The sequence below is a fragment of the Trematomus bernacchii genome, unplaced genomic scaffold (genome assembly GCF_902827165.1).
Source record: "Trematomus bernacchii unplaced genomic scaffold, fTreBer1.1, whole genome shotgun sequence".
NCBI classification, from domain to species: domain Eukaryota; kingdom Metazoa; phylum Chordata; class Actinopteri; order Perciformes; family Nototheniidae; genus Trematomus; species Trematomus bernacchii.
In genome coordinates, this window is record NW_022988082.1 from 1,664,734 (window position 1) to 1,683,573 (window position 18,840).

At 42.9% G+C, this 18,840-nt stretch overlaps 1 protein-coding gene across 1 annotated transcript; it reads left to right on the top strand.

Annotated features, from left to right (window-relative positions):
- The first annotated feature begins 17 nt into the window (after positions 1 to 17).
- Positions 18 to 18,757, top strand: patl1 (PAT1 homolog 1, processing body mRNA decay factor). The gene is made up of 20 exons (XM_034120929.1): positions 18 to 152; positions 1,928 to 2,033; positions 3,297 to 3,512; positions 3,795 to 4,046; positions 5,667 to 5,755; positions 5,931 to 6,011; positions 6,201 to 6,401; positions 6,684 to 6,785; positions 7,013 to 7,099; positions 7,523 to 7,740; positions 7,845 to 7,989; positions 8,451 to 8,568; positions 13,151 to 13,248; positions 13,702 to 13,761; positions 13,866 to 14,011; positions 14,100 to 14,259; positions 15,070 to 15,195; positions 17,790 to 17,881; positions 18,034 to 18,183; positions 18,401 to 18,757. Exons 1-20 carry the CDS (start codon positions 138 to 140, stop codon positions 18,420 to 18,422), a joined length of 2,484 nt encoding a protein of 827 aa, XP_033976820.1. The 5' UTR covers positions 18 to 137; the 3' UTR covers positions 18,423 to 18,757.
- The last annotated feature ends 83 nt before the right edge of the window (positions 18,758 to 18,840 follow it).

The following is an 18,840-nucleotide window of genomic DNA, read 5'->3' on the forward strand; positions in this document are numbered from 1 at the left end:
CCTCTCTGTGCCCAGATGCGTGCTCGTTCACGTTGTTCCGCAAGGCACGTTCAAGTGGACGTCCTGGCTGCCTGCGTCACTTGCGCGCCGCCACGCTCCCTTCCGATGCACTTCTTTTCCCGAAAGCCTAAAGATAGATGTTTCGTTTTCAGGTGAGTGTTGTACCCTAAACCCCATGAGTCCTATTCCTGAGGGCAATGTCATATGTTACACTGAGCTCTGTTAGTCATTACAGACAGTGTTATTTCTATGCTGCATGGTGTCTATTGTTTATGCGACTGCTGAATCCAATGCGGTTGGCGGCCTGCGAGTCAGCCCGCTTGCCTAGTGACATGAGCCAGGGGTGAGCTCCATCCAACGGCCAGTGTTTTATCAATACATCTCACTCGTGAAAGGGCAATGTTTAAAAGTGTCCAGCTGTATCTTCACATTAACATGCGGGTTAGTTTTAAAGCACCAGTTTTACTTCGACGTGGGTCTTGCGTGATATAACGTCAGCATTAGCATTGTTGCTAACTGCTACTCCTGCTGCCTCCAGGTTGTCTGAAAGAAGTCCCGAGTTCTCTTTATTCATATTGTTGGGTGAGATACTAACAGTTATACTTAACGCTATCTAAATATTATTGTCTCAGTGAGTATTCCTCCTCGCACTCTACACTCTAGAACTCTACGTTACAAGTGCAGTTGGACTAGTCTGAAGTCAAACAGGATTCTTTAGCCACCTCATTCTTCACTTTTTTCATTAATTCCCCACATGTCGACCTCTGCCGTGCACCTGTGCAATGCTATTTGTCATGTTACCATGACAAGCCAAAACAATTGTTAAACTTGCATAAATGATTGGCTTAGTGAAAGTATTGTCCTAGGCTCATGACCAGCAGTTGGGACTCGCATTGATCATCACACTTATTCATATGGTGTATGTGGCATGATAACCACTATACTAGTGTGTTGATGCACTGATAGCCCATTTTCTTTTAGCTTTCCGCACAATTTAAGAAACACAGTGGGAAGCTGATAAATGAAAAATAAAATACACAGTATTAATACCTTGTGTAGTAATGCGGTATGGGTATAACCCATAATTTTTCTTCATGAACCGACCTTAAACCTACAGGATTATTCAGGTGTCCAGTCACTTAAACCATCATGTCTCAACTGATGACCTGAGCACTGTTCTATACAAATAACTAAATAAGAGACTCCTTATATTCCAGTGTAGTTCCTTCCCATGATGCTGTTCAGCGTAATCAGTGACCTCTCTTCTGTGTCTCTTATCTCTGTCAGACCACCATCAATATTATTATAACATAATGCAGCTCAGCATTTATATAACATTTATAAATAGTTGTGCCTTAATACTTAGTTTATACATTGTTGACCCTCTATAAAAGGCCCACATATATAGTATAGAATATTTGTTCTAATATGTATGAACATACAATAGAATTTTCCTTTTTTTGAATTACAAGAATGTTTGTCAATTATAGTATTTAGAAAGAAAGACAATCTGAATCGACAAGTCAGACTTAAAAGAAGATCAGTCTGTCAAGAATATTGCATTCAGTCTATAGTTCATTATTCATATCATTGTTCATCATATCTGTACCTCTGGTACTACCAGTGCTAGAGACACTCATGATAGAAGGGATTCACATGTCCAGGGCCCTTGTTTTGTTATTGCAAAAATTCCATAATGTTCTTGCATTATTGGAATGATCCCTTATCAAGGTCCCAACCTCTCAGTCTGCTTCATGAGATATTTTACAATCTTATTCTTGTCATTTATTCTCCTCCTCTTGTTTTTTTTTTTTTGCTAACCATTCCTATTTTTCTTCCCTATCTTTTCTGTGATCTCCATGACTCCCTTCCTCCCCGAACCTTCCACTCACCCTCTCTCTTGGCCCATCATCTGGTTTCCATGCAGTCCCTGGATGAAGACTGTACGTTGGAGGAGGAAGATGACGGGATGATAGAAGAGGAAGATGAAATCAATCAGTTTAACGATGACACCTTCGGAGCAGGGGCCATCGGTGAGTTATGCGTACAATGTATTGGAAAGTAGTTAGCCGATTACAGACCTAAATTCTGAACATAACCTGGTCCAAACCAGGTTGAGTCTGCAGCATAGGTTGTCCCGGCGATCTAGGATAAAAGAGATCCACCTCTGTATCATGGAGAACTCTGACTTTATGCTCAACCTATCTACGCTAACCCACTAATCTGGTTCGCAGTTTACCCCTCCTGTCACAACCTGACAGTGAAGATATTACACTGTCGGTGCTCTTGATTGTTGTTGGTCACCATCATTAAACACTAAAACACTAAAGGACCATTCCCATTGTGAAATTACTTTTTTTAAGAAAAAAAAAATGTGTTGATGTTATATGCAGGGGTAGACATTAAGGGTCAAATTAATTGTAATGCCCCACCATTGTAACCACTGGCCCAAGAGCATTCGTCCAAAGAAATCGACTAATAATGAAGAAAATGAACACATTTGTTGCAATAGTAATTTATGCACAAACTACATTACTGCTTGTACTACAACATTTGAATCATCAGTTCTTCCTCATTTTCCTCAATTGTTCATATTTGTTTTATTAAAATAATTATATTGTGGTCATTGTTAAAGATTCTGCTATTATTATAAGTATATTATTATTTGTATAATGCGCTTTCTGCCTTCCTGTCATCAGGAGTTAGAAATGCAATGGCAATGTAATAGATTAGAACCTTCATTCTCCTAAACTGCTGGGACATTTCCCTATAGCCAATACCTTTTTATATTTTCTACTCTTCACTTACTTGTCAGCATAGGTCGGCATTGATGTACAGAGCTGACAAAAGACCTTGTTTATATTGGCAATCATATAGAAGCCAACTCCATCGATCAAGCCAGTGTGGCTGAAACTTTCTCTCCCTCTTCTTCTCATACTCCCTGTCACTCTCCTTTAACTCTTCCGGTGACATTCTTTTATTTGAAGATTGTTTTTTGGCCGGTTACGGCTGGTATTAAAAACATTTTGGCGAATGGTTAGGTGGCGAGAAAGTCTGTAGTGAACGAGCGCGCTCCCGCTCACGAACCGCTATGTTGTAGCATTAATAAGCGAAACAATTTAACTAAATTGCTAGTCAAAATACCAATACCACAGGACAATTTCTTTTTTTAAAGCAATATTTTTAGTGGCCCGCAAGTGGAAAGTAGGTTATGCTGGCCCGGGGGGTCTAAATAGTGCTTCCGGGCCAGCGGGCCATTTATAATGTCGAGCCCTGATATGGCTCCTCTCTTCCAGATGACGACTGGCAGGAGGAACACAAACGCCTCGCTGGGCTCCAGGGCGGCACCGGGCTAGGTGCAGGGCTGGGGGGAGGACGGGGAATGGGAGGAGAATCAGATTTGGGAGGAGCCTTTGATTCATCCTCCTCCCATCTCCATTCCTCTGCGGGCCAACTCCCCCTTCCACCTTCCCTTCAATTCTCCTTCTCTTCCTCTGGACTGCCTCCACCAGGTCAGTGCCGTAGTTATGGAAATGCCGCTAGTCGTGTTCCTCTGTATGCTAGATTTCAGTATTGCTTGCTGGAGATTTGCAAGTTTTGTGAATGCCTAATATCTTCAATTTTCTTTTTTTTTGTAAAGTTCCGAATTGCTTGTGACAGGTCAAGTTTTTTGGAAACTGAAAAATAATTGCTAATCTTCAAGCTTTTTTTCTTGACGTATTGTGAAATATAATATGAAGAGCAAAAGAAAGACACACATAGTTGGAAAATCCTAAGTAAAACTGTTGTTTCAGATGTGGAGGATCGAGCAGGGGAAGGGGGCTTGGCTGAGTCCCTGGCCAGACTCATCCTGGAGGCTGATCCAGCCATCGCTGGGGTAGGAGCAGCTGCTCCTCCCCCCAGCTCTTCAGGATCCAGCCTATCCGCTTTGCAGGGCCTGGAACAACCAATGGTCATGCCCCAGCCCTCCTCCATTCCACATCTCAATCAACTACACCAGCATCCCCATCACCCCCAGCACCAGCTGCCTCCTGGGCCCTCCTCAGGTTAGAACCAATGTATTGGTTACATCAGCTATCACTCAGACAGCCAACATAACCATGGTCAATTACTAGCATAACTATAATATATATATGTATATATATATATTTTTTTTTATAAAGTATAATGCTTATCTATCCCCACAAAAACATAAAGCATTTGTTAGATTGATTTATATTCTGGGCTATTTTGCCCTTATCTATAGAACAGCTTAAAGGTAATCTATTATGCAAAATGCAATTTCTTATGTCTTTTATACATAAATATGTGTACCTGGTGTGTAAGGAGACTCACAAAATGTCAGAAAATACAACCCTCTCTCTGCCTCCGTAACCACATCTCTAAAAACGGGGGTACAACGCAGCTGATCCAGATTTGCTGCGGTCATGACGACATTACTAAAATGTGGGCTGGCTTTACGTTGAACTCCTGGCAACGTCCCTAACAGAAACGTTGCTGTATCAGAAACAATGCGCAACGTGTTTAGAAGTAATATGGTCTGTGTTTACATTAGCAAGCATCGCTAGCACTCAGAGCTAACGCTGTACTGGAGAGAATATGTTTAAAGAAGCAGGAAATAAAAGGTACTGTTCTTGTAGTAAACCCGCGAGAGAGAAAGAGTTTGAGCTCCATACTGTTTCAGAAATAATCCTTGATGTGGTTTGGAACATAATATGACGTTTAATCACGGCAGCGTTTAGCTGAGTTTCTGCTGGTAGACAGCCTTCTCTTCACAGAGCTCACTGCTTGCATGCAGCAGCTCCAAAGGGGCGTGGCCAGCAGCAGCTCGTTACATTTAAAGGGCCAGACACAGAATCAGCACTTTAGTAACAGGGCTGAAATAGAGGGGTATGAGGCATGCTACAATGGGTGATCTGTTTGGTATTTTGAGCAAAACACTAAAGAGACATGTTTTGTGTAGATATGGCCCTACAATAGATTGTTCAAAAAAAGTATAATAGGTGAGCTTTGTTTGCCATCCAAAAGAGTGTTTTGTCAAATGTACCTTCAGACACAACACCCTTTTTTAGGCTACTTTTTGACAATGTGGTTTACCCATGGATGTATAATAAGAACTGGATACAGCGTGGGAGGCGGGGCCTCGTTCATTCCTATGAGAGTTGCTCATTGGCGGATGAAGACAAAATGGCCCAACTTTTGAGGGAGCGAAACGTCACGAAAGTAATCATATAATCCGTTCTTATTGTGCATCCATGGATAAAGGTAAAACGCATGTAGTACTGAACACGTCACATGAACGTGCCGGGCGGCGCGGCCCCGTGGGTTAGATCCGCGTTCATAATGCCGATTAAAATAACTCTCAGAATAACATTATTAGCACATTTTACAACTTGAGGACCGAATGTTTTTAATAAGGGCTATACAAACGTACATACTGGGTAGTTTATTTAGTTTAAAAAAAAATGATCCAACGATTTACAGACGTCTCTTTCCCCATGTAAGTCAATGGGAAAAGTGTTTCCGGGCCCAGCGACTGATACGCAAGTGTAGTACCGCCGTTTGGCCACAACGAATATTACCCTCAGAGTCCGGCGCACTTCCTGGGGGCTTGGGTTTACCCTCTCTGTATTCTTTCTATTAAAATCTGCTGTGCTCTTCTCCAGGCCTGCCCCCTGGCCTTCCCCCCTCCTCCATGCTCAGCTACCAACAGCAGCAGCACTTGCTGCGTAGAGGAACTGCTCCTATGGCCCAGGTTTGGGGTTTTAATTATTTGTGGAATTAGGATTTAAATCATTTCCTGGATTTGATTTCATGCTGTTAAATATATTTGTATAACTTGTTTGTTGTAGTAACAATTATTTAATCTTTGTTGTTATAAAATAAAAAAGTTCTCCACCGTTAATTCAAATTTCTGTCATTCTCTCTAGATGAACTCTCACAGTATCTGGGAGAACAGTATGGGTTTTGGTCCAGTCAGTATAACCCTTGGAATGGTTACACACATGGAGGTAAGGGTCACCGGCTTTTTTTTTTTCAAACGTTCTCTTCCACTGTCTGGAATGATCCATCACAACACAACATATTTCTCCAATCTGTTTCCAGTATGCTCGGCACGTAAAGGACTTAACCAAGGTGGTGATTTTGGACAGGTCATCAGTGTTAACTAATATGTTATTCCCCCTCTTCTTCCTCTTCAGGATAGTCCACTAATGTCTATAATCAATGAGGTAGGCCTTCCTACACGTCCTCCTCAGGGTAGGAGCGATGAAGGACGGGATTTGTCAGAGAGGGTCCCACCTCCACGCTCTTCTTCCCCTGTGATAGGCTCCCCTCCTGTGACGGCAGTGCCTATTGGCACCCCGCCAAAACAGCCAATGAGCCATGCCCTGAATCATCAGGTGAATAACAGAAGTGTTTCCTTACAGATTTCCTTCAACCATTCCCCCTTTCCACAATTTCCAAGGTTACAATGACATGAATGCTATTTGGCTTTGGTAGGATCCAAATGTTTTTTTTTATTTTTTTAAATACACTTAATAGAGCATCTAACCTAGTGTTTCTTGTATACTACCACTAGAGGAACTAAAGTCAATCATGTAGGCTGAACAGCTGTTGGGATGTTACTTTCCTCTAGTTGGCTTTGTCTCTTTTAACCCTGCGCTGTGTGTATGTGTTTGTAGATCCACCATCCCACGGCGGTTCATGTGAGAGCCCCGATCCAGCACAGATACCCTCCTCCTTTCCCTGAGCGTCTGTCACCCAACACCCTCCTCAATATAGCTGTAAGTGTTCCTCTACCCGCCCCCCCCTCTGATTTCCCCGGTTTGTTTGCACATTAATCCAAACATCACAGGGCTGCTTTTATGTTTGATGTTGCATAAAAAGTGAAGTGAACACATGAATGGTTCCATGAGTATATCCATGAACAGCTTGAACATTCGGTCTGAAGTCCAAGCTCCATTTTCAGTTTTCATGTCTATGAAAATATATTTTTGCTGTTTTTGTCCAGAACTCCCCACTGTGCCGCGGTCCGTTCCCCCCTGGAGTGGGTCCTGTTCTGTCTCAGATTCAACGGGCCCAGCTGCTCAACTCTCAGGTTGGTGCCATAGAGACAGTCAATTATCCCAATAGATCATCTGAAAAACAGTCAAGTAACTCGGATGCATTTTGTTGGAAACAAGAAAAATTGAATTGAAGACTATGCACAGATGAATTGCCATACCTCAGATCGAGCATTAAAATGAAGTATATTACTTTTTTACTTCAATACTAGTGACATTTAGAGAAAATTCAAATGTTTGAGTCATAGCTGTACAGTTTATTCAGAACTACTTAATGAGTAGTAAATCATATGCCAGTACAAGCTCTAGCCAATCAAACCGTGTGCTTGTGGGTCCGGGGCGGGAGATTCATGTGATTGGTTGTTGGTCGAGCTTCAGACACGCCCCTGTAATTGTTCAATGGTAGACTCCTACATCACATTACTAATTATCACATTACTTTGTCTGTCTCACCTCAGATGGCTGGTTTTCCTCGTGGCGGTCCAGCGCCTCCCTTGTTACCAGGCGGGGGTTTCAGGCCGTTCTTCGGGGGGCCACCTCCTCCACTTGGTCACAGAATGGGCCCGCCGCCCCCCCATTGCCCCCAAAACCACACCCCACCCATCCGGCACAACACCACCCACCTCCACCCACAGCACCGCCGCATGCTCACGCAGCGCATGCAGAACCGGGGAGTGTAAGTGAGAGTGTATGAGTGTACACACAGAACACATGAACAATAGGAGAACTGCTGTCCAACAAGGAAAGACATGTCGTGTGTGTGTGTTTCCCTCCCTGTAGGGACCGTGGCAGGACGGGAGGGGACCGGCGCAGCAGGGACCCCTACAGTAACCTTATGAGTCAGAAAGAGAAGGAATGGGTTACCAAGATCCAGATGATGCAGCTGCAAAGTACTGACCCTTACCTGGATGACTACTACTATCAGGTGGGTTTTCTATTCACTAGTTACCCTGTTTGCTGCAATCATGCAGGGGCATTTTTTACAGGTTTTACATGATGTTCAGGTTTCACTATAAACAAACAACCTGAAAACGTTTTAGCACAAGACAGTTTATAGATGATTGAGCACTATATCGATAATGAAAACTAAAAGAAAGCATGTGAAAGCTGATGTCAATTTCAGTGTGTTGAATATTTTCTTTTGGAAAGCAAAGGTAGCATGAATATATTGAATACAGGAAAAGGATGAAGCATGCAAAATAAGAGTAAAGCAATGAAAGTGAGTCTTGTTGTCAAAAGTGTGTGTGTGTGTGTGTGTGTGTGTGTGTGTGTGTGTGTGTGTGTGTGTGTGTGTGTGTGTGTGTGTGTGTGTGTGTGTGTGTGTGTGTGTGTGTGTGTGTGTGTGTGTGTGTGTGTGTGTGTGTGTGTGTGTGTGTGTGTGTGTAGAACTACTATGAAAAGATGGAGAAGCGACAGGAAAGAGAGAGAGACAGCAGCAAGAAGGAGCACACCACCAAACTGATCACTCCGCAGGTCGCCAAGGTGGAACACACCTACAGACCAGGTAAATGATGAGAGAACACACAGAGGGATAACGTGCAGGCTCACTGCACATAATACCGCTTAATACATGGCTACTTACCAGAGGTGGGAGTAAGTCCTACATGTGCAAGTCCCAAGTCACTGTGGTGAGAGTCAAGCAAGTCAAGTCATATGAAATTCTTATGAATAACCCCAGTTTCCGCATTTAAATCAGTTAAAATATTGTGGTTATGAAAAGTTTAGTTATATTTTCAACATAAACAGCGATGGAGAGTGGGGCGCTGAAATTATGTAAGGGATAATGTGCAGCGACGCGGTCATTATGGGTAAAAGAACACCGACAGGCAGATCAGGAGCCCGACGCGAAGCGGAGGGATCTAGATCTGCATGAAGGTGTTCTTTTACCCATAATGACCAAGTCGCTGCACATTATCCCGCTTATTACATGGCCACATTCTCAACAAAGTAATGATATGACTCCCAATATTAATTGAAATGCTTTCATGGATTTAGAAAATGATTTTATTGATTTAAAAAATAGTTGTATGTATTGATTTAAATTGACATGCATCCGCTAAGGAAAATAGTCCGTTGTTACCGTTTGAAGAAAAAAAACGGAGCAACGCAACGGCAGGAAGGCAGAGCTTTTTGATTACAGATTTGAAAACATCGCTGCATGCTTTAAAAGTAGCACAATTCATGATGTCAAACCTTGGAAAGTATCTAGATATCAGCGACGTGCAGTCAGTGGAGGCAGGGGAGGCAGAGCCTCACCTGTCATACTCCAATGTAACGGAAAAACAATTAAAGAAAAACTAAATAATAATAATAATAAAATGTCTCCACTGATCTTGTGTAAATGTGATTTCTGTATGATTCCAATCGCATTTTATATTTGCCGAGCTCCGCTACGGGAGCGATGAGAAGTGAGGCAAGCACGAGCACTGCCTCACGTAAGCCCACAGTAACTTGCTGGAGCGCGGGCACTAATTTAGCGCGGCCACTTATTTTGTGAGCGCGCTCAAGCCATTTACTGTGGGGTGACGCATTCTGAGGTGAGGCACAGATGAGCCCTGCCTCAATTCAGAATGCGTCACCCCACAGAAACTGGCTGGAAAGCGGGCCCTAAGCGCATGCCTGTTACCATCTCACTGTAGGTCACCAATGTAATGTTTGTAGATCCCTTTATTACATTTATCCTCGCCATCCATAGTCTCTAAATAACTTATTTCACGTATATATGATATTTAGGCTCGCTGGTCTCTCGTACAACGGCAATGAAAAAATCACCAGGGGAGGCAGCCATAACCTCTGCCGCACTGAAGGGGGCGCACGTGAGCTCACAGGTTCTTGTTGCTACTGTTATTCTACCGCAAACAACAAACTAGACTTTTGAAACTACAGGAAGATAAGGAGGACTTTTACAAAACAGTAATAGAGATTGTTGTCCAGAAGGATAGCATGGACTTCTATTCATCTTCAAGTCAAGGTAAGACCACAACTGTAATGAAAATGGGATCTTACTTAGAAAGAACAATCCAATATTTAGATTTTGGGTATCCTTTTGTTGATCGGTCTGTTTAAAATTAATCATAGCATCAGACTAAAAAAGCTTTTGAAAATAACAGAATATTTCGATTAAGGTCAAAATAGGCTATAATATTAGTAAATCTGACTCTGAAAGAGTCAGTGCCTCACCAGCCATGAACCTCACCGCACGTCACTGCTAGATATCCCTGCCCTAATGCCAAAGTAACTGGCAACTGAATATGTGTCGCCGTTTGATGTCTATGTCTGGACCGCTGCGTAAAAAGGAGGGTTTCTGCCCGTTACTTCTCCGCTGTTTTCTTGTCGCTCTTGTCTTGTCAGTTAGAAAAGCAAACTGCATGCAGTTTGCTTTTCAGCCAAACTGTATACAGTTCAATCGACCGGACTTCTTTCTGCAGATTTGAGCGTCCTTAACAACGGTCATAAATCCTTGACAGCGGTCTGTCTGTTCTGGATTAACAACGTGTCACGTGTTCTGAATTGACCAATCAGAATCGAGTATTCAACTAAACCATGTAATAAACCCCAATAAGTTCTAAAAGGGCTCTAAAGTGATAACAGGAGTACAACACAAATATCATCAACATGTTAAGCCTCCTGCCCTGGCTCCCCTTCAGCAGGGTCACAGCATTCCTCCATGGTCTGTCTAAGGTGCTCCCATATGACACTGTCTCATTGTTTTCCTAACTGTGTCTGTGCACAAAGAAATATTGCATCAAAGCCAATACAACGGAATAGTGTATGTACCAGGGCGCATGATATGTGTGTGTGTGTTTGTGTGCAGACAGTGCGACATTAAGATTAAACGAATTTCTTTCATTTGGGAACACCCACATATACATATGCCACATATACATTGGCCAGATGTGTAGAAATTACTGTTCATGGTCATTTGAAAACAAATGCCGTTGTCGGACACACACAACCACAGCGAACACACACACACACAGAGCAGAGCTGAGCAGAGCACAAACACACACACATCATGCGCCTTAGTGACCGGACATCTCCTTCATAAAACGAGTAATAGGGGGATTAATCGGGCAGTTCGATGTGTGTAGAGGTGTGTGTGTGTGTGTGTGTGTGTGTGTAGAGGTGTGTGTGGTTAAAACTTAGCAGCCTGCGGTCGCTCTTTAGCTGTTCTAATGAAAGTCAACACAGTGAAGGCGTTGCGTAAAAGGCACAGCTCTTTGCGCGCTGGTGCTGCACTTCTCAGAGGCCGAGTTACACGTCCCGCTGCCTCCTGGTTAGGGATGGGTATCGTTAAGGTTTTAACGGTACTACTACTTTTATCGATACCGCTTATCGGTCCGGTCTTTTAACGGTACTCTTATCGGTTCTTTTGGAGAAATAAATAAGGTAATCTAACTAAACAAATTGTGAACAAAACTAACATTGCTTTTTATTTAAATGAAATACATAATATTTCACATCAAAAGAAACAACGTTTTTGTCTTGGAACGCAAGACAACGGAGCATGAAATTCAAGGTGTTTTATTTTTTATATGTATATATATATATATATATATATATGTATATGTATATATATATGTATATGTATATGTATATGTATATGTATATATATATGTATATGTATATGTATATATCTCTGTCTACTCATCTTGTATATGTATATCTCTATTCTCTTTCTGTGTATCTGTCTCTACTGTATTGTCTCTGTCTGTATGTGTCTCTGTCTTTGCTGTCTGTCTGTCTCTCTGTCTGTCTGTCTGTCTCTCTCTGTCTGTCTGTGTCTGTCTCTCTCTCTCTCTCTCTCTCTCTCTCTCTGTCTGTCTGTCTGTGTGTCTCTCTCTCTCTCTCTCTCTCTCTCTCTCTGTCTCTCTCTCTCTCTCTCTCTCTCTCTCTCTCTCTCTCTCTCTCTCCGTCCTTCTCTCCTCTCTCTCTCTCTCACTCTCCTCTCTCTCTCTCTCTCTCTCTCCTCTCTCTCTCTCTCTCTCTCTCTCTCCGTCTCTCTCTCTGTCTGTCTGTCTGTCTCTATATCTATATCCTATATATATCTATATATATATATATATATACATCCATACATACCTACCTACCTCCCTCCATATATCTACTATATACCGTTATATATATACCATGATTGATATAAATAACGGTAAGAAAACTACTTGGCAAAAAGTCTATATATATATATGTATATATATATAGCACCAAATTGCAACTAATCTATATCTACTGTCACATTGAACATGTGCTCTTTTATTAAATAAACTAAACGCTTTCATTTTAAGTTGTGAGTTTAGTGTTTTTGACCCGAAGAAACACTGATGCATTCATCAATAACAATCATCCACAGCTCCGCTCTCTGCTCCAGAGGATTTAAAAAATATGTATCCCAATGCTATATATATATATCTAAAATAATGTATGCACTGCCATTTCCCAACATAAACATTACAGTCTGCAATGAAACGGTTGTCTCCTGTGTGCTCCACTTCCTATTTGGCGCTCCGGTAACTTTCTCGTGCGAACGAGATACAGTATCCTTTTTTTTTTCTCATTGCCCTTTAGGGGCTCCCTACAATACAAAAACAAATGCAAATATTTAATTTTAAAAAGTAAAGTCCTTTCGAGTCATCTGTCTCAAGTCAAGTCATGAATACCAAGTCAAAGTCAAGTCTTTTATCAATGTTAGTCAAGCAAGTCTCAAGTCCAAAAATATGCGACTCAAGTCATGTGACTCGAGTCCCCCACCTCTGCTACTTACTGAATAAACAATGATTTGACTAACAATATTCATTTAAAAATCATTGCATTGCTTTCGCTAAGTCAAATGAGACCATTCTACTGCGTACCATCGGCTTAAATGACTGGACTTCTTTCTGCGCATTGATATGACTGCACATGGTTCCTTGATTAGAGCATCTGCTGTTCGGAAAAAGAGCAGACCGCTGAATGTCCAAATTGACCAATCAGAATTGAGTATTCAACTAAGCAATGTAATACGCCAGAATATGATCTCCCCTCTATAGTACGTGATGTATAGATCATCATCAGAATACTGGAGAATATTGACATGTGTGTCTCTGCAGTTCAGTTTGCAGGCTCTCTGGGTAAGCTGACGGTCTCCAGCGTCAACAACCCTCGCAAGATGATCGATGCCGTGGTGACAAGTCGCACCGATGACGAGGTCTGTTGGCATGTTCCTGTTTTAGTCTACAAAACAACAAAAAAACGACTCTTTAGTAAGAAGGATAAGACGAAGCAAAGAGGTTATAGTGAAGGTTAGCGGTCTGAGGCATGGTGTAGAAGAGATTCAGTGTTTATAGCTGAATACCTCCTGAAGCTGCTTCACAGTAACAGCTACAGACCCCCCCCCCCCACTGTGAGGCAGCTGCAGGAGCGGCTGGTCTGGCATTGGTCGGATGTACAGAAAGCTGGCTGCCTTGTGATTGGTCAATGGTAAATATGTTTGTGTAAAAGTATTAGAGGCCCCATTATCTGGGGGGCTGAAGGCTCACCTGCATGTAGTTCTGCTCTTTCTAGTTTGAATAGTTCTGTACCTTATTCAGTGCTGATTGTCTCTCTAGTATCCTCTCTGGTCAGGTTTGAAGTCTTACGGTTGGTGTCTGTCTGCCCCCAGGAGAAAAGAGAGAAGCAGGTTTGGAATAAGAGGCGACAGATCCTCTACACTGTGGAGAAGGTAAGACGAGGACGGATGGAGCACATGTTCATCAACAGCAAACACATCTGAATCCTCAATACACATGTTTGACTCTTTTCTCTCGAACTACCCCTGTCCTCCAGATGTACAGTTTGCTGCTGGAGGTTCAAGACTTTGAGAAGCGTTTTGTCCAGGCGCCGGAGGAGGACAGGGAGGCTCTGCTGGAGCAGCACAAGAGCCGAACCCTGCAGCTGTGCAACACTCTGCGGGAGAAGGAGTGGGACGACAGGTAGACTAACCTTGTTCTTAGTCTTCTTGCTACACAATGTGAGAGCCTATCTTTCCTCACTCATTCTTTTTGTCCTCCTCTTGATTAGGGTGAGTGATGAGCAGTGTGTAATGATCATGTCAGTGAGGAAGGGCAAGCGCCTCATCTCCAGGCTCCTCCCCTTCCTACCTTCACCCCAGGCTGCCGCCGTTGTCATGGCGATTTCCCGCAACCTTCCTGCCTTGGCCAAGAAGGATAAGCAGGACCAGGTAATGCCTCAGGACCCATTTTGATCCAGAAACCCAAAGTGAATGACTCTCTTACGATTCATCCTATGATGTAGTAAGATGTCACACGAGTGGATTCTGAAACATGTCAGAAGTTGCTTTTCTACAGAATTGCAGGGTTTCTAATTTCGTCCATCAGACAGAAGAACGTGTGTTTTGCAGGCATTGAACTCACTATTCAGTAAAAATTACTATTCTGCAAATTGTTATCTTGTAAAAAGAAATTCAAGAGAGTAGAAATAAAAACAGTTTTTTAGAGAAGTCTTCACAGCAATATAAAAAATAACTTCCTAACACTAGCTCTAGGAAACGTATACAAAATAAATAATACATAACTAAAACTATTCATCCTAAGATTTTTTTAAATCTATTATAATAGATTTAAAATGTTGTTATAATTCTGACAGTTTTCCTGCAAAAAAACAATGAATAGGACGATATCAACGGAAATACTAACATTTAAAGCTTTAGATGGTTTATTGTGACTGGGTGCTATGCTGACAGCTGCACAGTCACAGTTTGGCTGGGCAGCACTTTGCACCCAGTGTTGGTCAAATAATAAATGTTGACTAAAAATGAAAGGTTCTGACATGTTCTGCTGACCCAGCTGTAGTGGTCAGTAATGTACGGTCTGGCTCCTCGGGTCGTAATTCCTACATTAATCAAGGTCCCCTTTATTAAGGATGTTCCGGGCTTTGATGCGTCCACATCAAGAGAGTAGATGAATGAAAAGACGTTGTGCCATACTATGAAATGCTTGGAGCTTCATCCTCGGTCCCCGCTCTTCTTCAGGTGCTGTGCTGGTTGGTGGAGCCGGTTGCCGCAGTGATCCAGTCTCTGTGCAGCTCCGCCCTCACTGACCTGCTCCAGGAGCTGCAGGGCAGCGAGGGCCAGCTGGCCTCAGTACTGCACAACAAGGTACACCCTTTGTTAAATCCACCATAATGACTACAGAGGCCTGTACGACGAAGCTGGAGTTACGCTTAGCGAGCTAGCTTCAGGGAAAACTCTGGGTTTCCGGTCCTACGACGCTGGTTCTCTTTTTAGAGGGCTAGATCTCCATGGTAACTTATGCTGAGCGGCTAACCTGGCCCGGAGCAGGTTAGGTTGCAGGCTAATGCGGCTTTCACACCGGCGCTTTTCACTTTCTAGCTCCTCGCGAGAGCTTTTCTGGTTCAGCTCCTGTTTCCCTTTTCAGCTCCCGCTCTGTTCACACTGCCCAGAGCTGCCGCTGCTGCGTCATGACGTCACAGTTTACGTCGCTGATTTTCTCCCACAACAACAACGGGCCGGAGACTGCGTCGGGTCGATGATCGTGTTGCTTTTAATCATACGAAGCCAGATTAAATTAAATAACGACTTCTCCAACCTTATGCTTTTCTCCAGAGTGCCGTGGTTCATTGTTTATTAATGTGTTTCAGCGGCATTTACCGACCGCTGCAGTGCTGGCTGCTCTTCCACGGGAGTTTATTCTCCCGTTAGCTCCGGGTTAGCTCACACGGCTCTAAAGTATTCACTGTCTGACTGTCACACAAGCAGCTGATACATATCCCCAGTTCCCCTTAAGTGAATGTGTGTCAGTCTGAATTGACGCTGTTTGGTGTCAGTCTGAATTGACGCTGTTTGGCATCACAACGCTGTTATGAAAGTTTCTCTGGTATAACATGGGTGATGTTAGCATAGCAACCGAAGCTAAACTGACTACTTGCTAAGCCGTTTTCTATAGGCACATTTTACCGGCGTATTTTTCATTATGATTCTACTTCTGATAGTCGGACATGACAACCTGTACAGCCCATGTATCTCCACAATGATCAATAACAGCGAACGGATGGTCAAAGTAAGGTTTCCTGCACGCCTCGACGTAAGAGACGTAAGCGACGCCGCGTCATAGCTCCGAAGCTCTTGCCTCTGGACCGACAACTTTTTGGAGCTGGAAGTGAACCGCATTCCGGAGCTATGACGCGCCGCCGCTGCGGTGTGAACAGGAAAAACCGGCGCTTTTCAGGCTCTAGCTCCCAGCAGGAGCTGGAAAAGCGCCGGTGTGAAAGGGGTATCAGAGAGCAACTCAGTGAAAGCACCGCCTGCTGACCAATCAGAGCTCAGTGTGCAGAGTTTAAAGCGATCAATTCATATTACAGGATAGAGGAAATACAGAAAAACTGCCGTTGCAGGAAAGACGGCCGGCAAAAATCAACTGACTGTGAACATGAATAGAATATCCCCTCCCATCTTCAGAGCAATCTGACTATTATAACATTAGCGTTAAGAAAGCTTACTTAAATATCTGCCACAACATAAGTAACCGGATCAGAGTAACATTACGTACAGTCCGTGGCACTGTGAGTGCAGACGTCGATGTGTCCCATTATCATTCATATCATATCACATCATAATGTATCATATATTTCCTTATCTGAGTCAGCTGAGCCGTATCTGGCCGTGCAACACTCACAGTGTCATACTGTATGCAGAAGTATTATTTTAAGCAACACATTAAGTTGACGAAACACTCGAGTCAAATGTAATTAAAGTCAGATCGTGTCTTGGACGGGGCAGTGATATCATAAACCTGTTAATGTACGCATTCAAACACTTTTTCTTTTACCAGCTGTATTCACCTTGCAGGTGCAGCTATGTGGCTTTGATCCTGGATAAAGTGTTTAAGTCATGGATGTTTAAAGTTTCACTTCTTCATATTTGACTAATATTAAAGTTGACTTTTCATTCAGGAAGTATGACGCTGCGCTGTCAGTACGCTTGTCCATGTTTGTGATTGGTCGAATGCTCCAAATACCACCCCTTTCATGTGAACGCGCACCTAACTAGATAGGACACGGCTGGCTTGAGTTAACGAGTTGATAACCAGCGTCGTAGTACAGCTTGGCGAGAGCACGTTTGTTTTGGATTAGGCCAACCGGCTAACTCAAACATATCCAGGTTATGTTGAACCAGCTTCGTCGTACAGGCCTCTGGTCTTTTTGAATTTTCGCAAATGCTTTAATAGAAACAGAAATATCACATTGACATGAGTATTCATAATAATTGAAGTACAAGTACTGCTTCTGTTTTAAGTGCTTTCAGTGCCCACAAAAGTAGCATTCAACTAAAGCCAGAGGCAAAAGGGAAATATAACAATTTAAACATTTCAGCTGCACGCACAGATCTAAATACGATACGATATACTTTATTGTCCCCGTAAGGAAATTTGTTCTGGACTCCGTCCTGCAGTGCATCCATGTACATATACAAACAAATAATAACCTAAACAAACAATGAAGTATGTTTCTGCATGAATGACTTTTGATATTCTCAGATGGATAGCGCGGTTTGCTGTTTGCAGGAAGGGTCCTGCTGATCCTTTTTTAAAGGCATTTTTTAATCTGAAAATAAGACATTTATTTGTATTAAAATGTCTTTTAAAAAAATTCTGACCTTGCGATTTCAAATCTCAAAATAATGAATGACATGTACCCGTTACATACACAACTCTTCTGTTTGTTTCGGTTCAGTTTGGTGTGACGCTGCTCTATCTGATCCTGAGTGAAGGAGAGAGGATGCAAAGCTCTGACTCCAACTGTCAGCTCATGGACGACAATCGATGGTAAGATGTGGTGTCAATGATGTAAACCTTTTTCTCCTGCTTTCTCCAACGTGTCTCTGTTCCCTGTTTCCCTGCCGTTATGTTTTATCCTCGTCTTCTTCACACTCACACAAAGTATGTGTCTCTTTTGTTGCTGTTTGCCATTGATCCAGGACTGAGTTGGTGTTCTCGGTGACGAGGGAGTTGCTCAGCGTCCCCCCCTCATCTCTGTCCCCTCCCCTCTTCACCCCTCCCAACCTGCTCTCCCTCTTCTCGCGCTACGTGGACCGACAGAGGCTGGAGCTGCTACAGGACAAGCTACAGTGAGTTACAGTGTCACCTGGGGGGGCTTTGGTTGGGCAAGCAAGCACAAATAAGATGAGCGGAAAGAGTGTGTTTTGGATCTTTGATGTACAGACAGAGTAAACGGGTAGATGAATTAGGAGCTACTAAAATACATTTCCTTTAATTGTTGCATTAATAACACTAGGTGAACACGTCTGTTCATCAAACTAATGGTTTGTTCTTTGCCTTTCTCAGGATCACTTCTTTGTCCAGGTAGAAGTTACGACAGCAACACAGCCCCCCGATGCAGACCTTTCTTTCTCTGTGAGTGTGTGTGTGTGTGTGTGTGTGTGTGTGTGTGTGCGTGCATGCGTGAGGCAGTGAATCCATGGTGGATTGTATTTTAATGCAGCAGAGTCTCTAGTCACTTTTTTTTTGTTGTGTTTAGTCTCTGGTGTGTAAGTAAATGTGTGTGTGAGAGAGTGTGAGTGACAGTGACACAGCGCATGACAGACGGGAGAGTATGGCGACGATAATGAAATCTGCATTTTTAAATATCTTGTTTACGATTATGCCTGTGATGAACCTTCAAATTAAAAAGTATTTCTATTTCTCGTGTTTCGGATCAATCTTATCCTGCTGTGTGCATCAGGGAAGTCTTTGTTCCCTCTTCAAACCCTTTAATGATGGAAATG